Raw genomic sequence first — 7,500 nt, forward strand, 5'->3', positions numbered from 1 at the left:
ATTGAATTGAATTGAATTAAATTCCAGTCTTTTTTGTTAGCAAGACATTTTTCTAATTGCTTTTATTCAGCAACAAGGGCAGTGTTGCAAGGTGCTTTATGGGTTTTATAAAAAAGTTTGGGTTTCTGGTGTTCAGCACTCAGCCTCTGCTCATGTGTACAATAGATAGGGATTTTTGTTTGTTGTTGATGTTGTTTTAGGGAAAGTCGTGTAAAGAAAAATGCAATGAAACCTGTTTTATTCTACCTAAAACAAATTTCAGTAGTCTGGTTTCAGTGAAGGTTTGTAGTCTACCATCAGGGGCGGGGCAGGACTCTCTTTCAGTCTGAAAATTACACTGATCACCTGCCCAAAATATATCCATTACTATTGAGCACTTGCATTGCAGTCTGCTAAGGTGTGTTTTCCTTTTTAATTAGTATTTATTGGCACTGCTGCTTTCCTTTCATTTTATTCTCTCCTCAACTCGGTGTGCCAACTTGGCTGGACTGTCCAAACTTCAATTCAAGGTAGGACTTTACTATTTAGGCAGGGGCAACTAATTTATTCCCCTACTATTGACTTGGTCTGTCCATTAACATAGTAAGTGCTTATACAAGGACACAGAGAATACTAAACTTTCACAGCTCAGTCCACACCGTAGTCAGCCCACAGCAATCATCCCACAGTACACTGCTGGCACGCCATGATTTTTTCCCGACCCTCTTGTTTATGACTCCACCACTGTCCTGCATGATGCCCTGAATGATCACCTTTTTGTTTTCCTTAATTAGAAGGTATACAATTCAGTTCACTAATCTGACAGAGGGGAGAGAGAGATAGGGCAGGACTCAGACTGGGAATGTTGCAATTGTCACAGTCAGCTTCTTATACCCCTCAGCCACCCATACACCCCTAAATGATAGACCGTTAAAATGTCATCATGCCAGTACCAAATGAAGGAAGATCTATCCAGCAGATGTTATTTTTTTGCTTTTGTTTGTCCTCCTTATGTATACGTTTTTGCAGTTGTCATGAAGGAATGGAGAGAAGGCCAACAGTTATATGACCGTATGTACACTAGTTGGCTCTGTTGCATAGAATATCAGATGGGCAATGGACAACAAAAAGCGGAAGTGAGACACTATGACTACTGGCAGCTTCAGTTCAAACTCCCTTTAAGGCCTTAAATCCTCATATAAACTGTATTTTGTATGACCTTGTTAGTTTAGCAACCTAAGCTTTTGCTTGCACTTTGTCTAAATGTTAGCTTTTGGAGAAGAGGATTGTAAAAGTAACACCAGCCCATGTGTTAAGAAGTGTTTGTGGTTTCTGCGTTGAGACCGTTGACTCCTCTGACCTCCAATCCGCCGTCAGCTGGCGTGACGCTTCAAAAGGATGAGATGTGGCTTTGGGGTGTTGATCCAAAACCATCAGTCCGACTGCGAGCGAAACCCAATAACAACAGGCTGATGTACACACACTGACAGACACACATGCACATTTGGATGTAGATGAAATGCGTGGACATGCACATGATCATACATGTGGTTGTAGAAAAACAAGCAGAGAAACAGACTTGAACCTGAGCCTGAAATCTGTCTTCTGAGTTTGTGACCTCATTGGCAGCTTTTTTACAAACACACACAAATAATCTAATGCTTGCAGATAAATTGGAATCAGTGAAATAAAGTAAAGGCGGGCAAGCAAGTACACCCATGCAAATGTAGTACTACAGTGGATCTTTTGGGGGGAAAACAATCATATCAGAGATCAAAATGAAGCCAAATACAGGATACATAAGAGGTATATTTAGGGTCTCATTAGTGTATGTTGCATTGAATATACTGCAAAGCTGAATATGCTGCAACATCTGTCCTACCTGCATCTAACTAAATAAAAAGTCAGGCTGCATGATATGGTAAAAACATCATGTTGCAATTATTTTGACAGATATGATTGTGATTCAGAATTAGTGGAAATAGTAGTGATCGATAGTGTAGAGATCATTTTTGCTTTAGAATTTTCACTGGAAAAAGTATTACAATCATGATAATGAAACATTTGTCAGGGTCTTTACCAAACAAACACGTATTCTTACATGTTACATTAATTAAAAATTGCAGCTTTTGAAATTGCATGTTGCCCTTGGCCATATTTTGCGATTTCAGTAATATTTCGATTAATTGTGTAGCCCTAATTAAAGGTAAATAACTAGTTATCTGTGTTTTTGTTTTTGCAGATGATTCTGAAGAGGAGAGTCTGGAGTCAGATCTGGGTCAGGTGGGGAATCACGCTTTCGCCCGGATGGAGGGTGATGTGGACAAACAGCGGAAACAGATCCTACAGGGCCAGATGTCAGAGGCAGCCATGCAGAAACAACACCAGAGGAAGTAAGAGTCCAACCAAATTCTAAAATGACTGGAACATACTGTAAAAACACAAAGTTTTATATGTTGGAACAGTTTATTAGATGTATATCATGATCATACTTTAGAATATGATTTATATCACACAACACAATGATTTTATTGCATTAACTGCACATCCTTAAAAGTCATAGCAGAGATTATTTACACATTAATTACTAACCTACAAGTTGCTTAAACTTTTAACAAAGGTGTTTTTACTTTTTATGTTGTTACATAATGGTGAAACTTCTAGAGAGGCAACAGCCCAATGTGTATATTATGCTGTGTGTTGCAGCCATGTAACCATGAACCATAAATTAATGCCATTTCTGTTTGTGTGTTTGTCTCCTGCAGTTACAATCGCTGGCTGTGCCAGGCAAGAGCGGAGGATCTGTCGGACATCGCTGCACTGAAAGCTTTATATCAAACTGGTATGTGTTAATGTGTGAGAGAGAAGTCGGATATTAGATCCTTGGATTTTTCAGTCTGAATGGGTCACGTCTCCAATGCAGACAACAGAACAGAAACAAAAGAAGGCCATTTACAGAGGTGTGTGTTGTGTGCAAGGCTGCCTACAAGTGTGTGCGTGTTGGGTGACCCTTCATCTGGTACAATTCTTTTTTCCCTTGTTGAACACAGCGCTTTTGGGGTAGTTATCCATTTTCCTATTCTCAACTGTTGTAAGGTGCAATTGAATCTAATTACCAGTAGGAGGCAGTGTTATTAAACAGTTTAGCCTCTTGTTTTTTCCTTTGGTTATGGGCCTATGGTTTCAGATTTAAAAGTATATTTGCAATTTTTTATTGCTTTGTATAACCTGTTTTTTCAAACCAGGGAAATGTTTAAATCCATGTGAACTTACTGACCCCACTTTGTTCTGATTTGCATTGTAACAATATTTAATTGCAATAAAATGCATTACATAGCATAAAACTAATGTAACTAATGTAAGGTGCTTTAAAAGGAACTAAATGCAGAATAGAATGCTTTTCTGAAAGCTGATTTCTGTTCCCTCCTATAGTTAATTGTTTTATAATGGTGATCTACAATAGAGGCCTCAGTTTTTATTTACCAGTATATCACTTTGTTCCCACTTGACAAAATATGAATATATCAATATTTATTACAGGAACCCACATCACAGGGCAGAAGATTAGTTTCTATTTTGATAGCAGGTGATGTGGGAAGATTACCACTTTGTGTTTAAAATAGGCTTATTATTTCAAGCATCTGTGCAGACAGTTTAAAGGTTAAGTCAACCTTTCATTTCAGATGTAAGAATACAGTTAAAAATAATGTTTCTTTAGATCCACAGTATAAAATAACAAAACTGTTTGACAAAACACAAATTACATAGTTACAAATAAATTAGAGCTGCAACTAATGCAAGATAATTTATTAAACTAGCAATTATCTTTTCCTGATTAATGGATTCATCGTTTATTTTAAGAAAATAGTTTTAAAAAATTCCCAGAGCATGTTTTCAGATTAGTTGTTTTGTCTCACCAATTACCATTAATCAATCATCAAAATTGTTGGCAATTACCTTTCTTTGTTTTTTTTTTCAAATCTTTTTATTGATTTTACACCAGTATTGTGGACAGTAAACAATTACATTATTTAAAATGTCAGAATGGACTGGTCTCCAATTTGACAGACCAGAAAAAGAACACAAACCCACCTTTGTTACTATCAGCTCCTGGCGATTACTTTTCTGATTACCTAATCAGTTAATCAACTACTCCTTACAGATGCAGTTAACTTATATCTGCAACATTTTCAGATAAATAACTGTCCAGTTTTAATGCAACATATCAGGGATTTAACATCTTTTTTCTGTTGCTGGTCTAAATGTTTTCAATTTTATTAATCAATCTGTTGATTATTTTTATAATTAATCGGTTATTAATTTAGTCTATAAATGTCATAAGTTTTCAGAGGTGACGTCTTAACATGTTTTGTTTTGTCCAACTGACTGCCCCAAACCCAGAGATGTTTATTTCTGGGTTTTTTTCATAACAAAGTGAAAAGCATCAAATCCTCACATTTGAGAAGCTATAACCAATGAATGTTCAGCATCTTTACTTTATAGATAACCATCAGTAATCTGTCAGTGTATTAATTGAGAAAAAGTTTCTGCACTAAAATACTGCTTCTCTTTTTTTGGAAAAAAAAAAACCCAAACATTTTAGAGAAAGATTTATGAAAATTTAACAGAACATTGTCACCACAAGCAGTGATAACCGTGATAATAGCTGAACAGATAAAGAAAAGAGCACCAAACTGTATCACCATGAAATCCAGTGAAGATTTAACACCCTCTTTGTTGAACTGAGAGATGATCTTAAGATATTTTAGTGCTGAAACACTGCAGCAATTAGAGCTTTGCAGTTACTTGATAAACAGACAGTTAGTTGATATATCTGTAATATTGTGTGTCCCCAGGTGTCGATATGTGTGGCAGGACAGTGATGGTTCTGGTTGGACGAAACATCCCAGTGACCCTTATCGACCTTGAAAAGGTAACGAAATAGACTTAGGTTATTTCAAAATAAAGTGCTTTTATTGATGTTATAGTCAGGCTTGATTCCATCTTTGAGCATCTGTTCATTTTTATATTGACCAGAGTTGTGTGGTCGTGTTTACACGTCTACGTGTTGCGTTTATTTTGTGCACATGTGCCTGTGATTCAGTAGATGAATCTTTGTGGATTTTATGAGTGTGTGTCGGTGTGTATCCTTTCATGTGGCTATCATGTGCTTACATATATTTACATTCGCACCTTAACATTTATTAACTGATACTAAAACTTGAACAAAACAAAAAAACTCTCTAGGGCTATAAAAGTGTATACACACTGATGTAGTCTGTGTTTGCGTGTGCAGGCGCTGCTGTACTTCATCCATGTGATGGACCACATCACAGTGAAGGAGTATGTGATGGTTTACTTCCACACGCTGACCGGCGAGCACAACCACCTGGACTCCAATTTCCTCAAGAACCTCTACGACATCGTTGAGGCCAAGTCAGTCTGACATTTTACACTCCTTGTTAAACTGAGCCAATGACTGCTATTGTGAGTAATGTCCTGTGGGAGAGGTATAAATAGGGCAAAATGAACATAATCTATTGTTCAATCTGTTGAATTTCATAGACATTTTATACCTAAATCTTTATAATTTTCAGTTGGATTCTTTATTTAACACACAAGCATTGCTTTGATCCAAAATGAGATTTCTTCAAAGTCAAATAGAAGGCTAATTAGTGGAGACATTAGCTTAGTTTCCCATTGTTTTAGTCTTTCTCCTCTCAGTTTTGTCTACTCCTTTTGCCACACACAATGACTGAAAAGAACTTGAGCTGTTGCTTTAACCTCCTACTCACCCAATGGCACGACTTTAATGTTCTGTGCTGTATGTTCTGGGTTTGCAGTCATTTGGCTAACTCTGCTGGCCAGCTATGTCTTCGCTCGGCAATAGCCAGTACTGCATGTCAAACATAGTGTGATGGTTTTTCTTGTAAGTAATGACACAAAAAGTCATCAGATCCTCCAGATGGAAGAAAGTTCTGAGAGACTTTGAAAGCTCCCTGGCGTTTTTGTTGTCTGTTTAAAGTAATAAGACGTTAAGTCTATCCAGGTGTAATATTGTAATAAAATGTACAAGTGCAATATGAGAATTCTTTCTGGCCTTATCAGTAACAAATCTATAGCTGGGTTGATGATGTCTACAAACGCATCTTCTGTGCGCCTTGGCTGTCATTTGACCTGCATTTGGCTTTCTTCTGGCTCTCCCTCAGTCCTCCTCTGACTATGCTGACATCTGCAGCTGCATTGAAGTTCAGATATATTGTTCATGCTTACAGTATGACACCGCCAAGGTTACAGTCTTTAGACTTTTGGAAAAGCACAACGAGCTGTGAAACCTTTTTTTGTTTCGCTGTCGGTTTTGGAAATCTGGCGGCCATATTTGGAACAGGAAACCCAAACTTGGAGCCTGTTCTGGGGTGATGTATTGGCTGTGACTCAGCCTTAATCAAAGGGTTCAAAGTTTTGAAAGCGGATCCTTGTTCTGAACTACTTCTTGATAGGCCCGTCATAGGAATCACTTACAAAAGTAACTGAAAGACATTATATTTGTTTGTGAAAACATTTAAGTTGAAAAATGGGCCTTCAATGGCCCACCTCTGAAATCTGAATCACATTGAAGAATCTTATTTTCAATAGATACAGGATAAAACCAGTGTCAGATATGCAAGAAAACTGCAAAAACATTCTCACTGTATCTTGAGACATATGCATGGTAATTTGTCACAGAGAACACAGCATCTCTGTTTGCAGTCTGCTCTGAGATTCACCATGTTCATTTAAGCTAAATAGGAGCCACATCCTCCAGATGAAAACCAGAGTTGTTTACAGTTCCACCCGGCCATCAGAGTAGACCCACAGTTCTGTATTATCTACTGTAAAGTGATACCGTACCGTAGGACATCTGAAGAAGAAGGATCAGACTGGTTTAAACCAACTTTCAGGTTAGGGTAGTTTGGAAGAGCAGACAAATGTGAGTTATTACCCAAACAGTCTTTTTTAAACAACCGTCACAGTTTACAGTCCAGTTTCCAGTTCTCATCTACACATGCAATGAGTATTGCTGGGTATCTGTACTCAATACCTTTTTAAAGTATTGATTAAAATAACCCAGTAGTATTTAATACGGTGGCCGGGACCCGCCATTGCTGCAAATAAAAGAAATGCTGCAAATAAAAAGAAACGCCGCTGCAAATAAAAAGAAAAGCCGCTGCAAATAAAACAACAACAATGATTAAAAAAAAGCCACAACGGCCGGTGCACAGGTGTGAAGATTTTTTAAACGATACCCTAGAGAGATTGTATATTATACATGCTATTTTTGGCTCCCCCACGTTCAGTTTTACCTCCAAATTAAGTGGTTTTCATAATCTTTATATACAGTAGGTACAGAAAGTATTCAGACCCCTTTAAATTTTTCACTCTTTCATTGCAGCCATTTGCTAAAATCAAAAAAGTTCATTTTATTTCTCATTAATGTACACTCAGCACCCCATCTTGACAGAAAAAAAACAGAAATGTAGA

The 7,500-nt window shown here is 37.3% G+C and overlaps 1 protein-coding gene across 2 annotated transcripts in view; it reads left to right on the forward strand.

Moving 5' to 3' along the window:
* gdap2 (ganglioside induced differentiation associated protein 2) overlaps nt 1–7,500 on the forward strand; it is a 29,974-nt gene that overhangs the window by 11,725 nt on the left and 10,749 nt on the right. For both annotated transcript variants that reach the window (XM_035677166.1, XM_035677165.1), the window contains exons 8-11: nt 2,222–2,372; nt 2,745–2,821; nt 4,836–4,912; nt 5,276–5,415. In XM_035677166.1, coding sequence (XP_035533059.1) covers nt 2,222–2,372; nt 2,745–2,821; nt 4,836–4,912; nt 5,276–5,415 — 445 coding nt within the window. The remainder of the gene's footprint in view (nt 1–2,221; nt 2,373–2,744; nt 2,822–4,835; nt 4,913–5,275; nt 5,416–7,500) is intronic.

This window comes from Morone saxatilis, unplaced genomic scaffold (genome assembly GCF_004916995.1).
Source record: "Morone saxatilis isolate NCDOM2014 unplaced genomic scaffold, NCSU_SB_2.0 Contig5, whole genome shotgun sequence".
Taxonomy (NCBI): Eukaryota; Metazoa; Chordata; class Actinopteri; family Moronidae; genus Morone; species Morone saxatilis.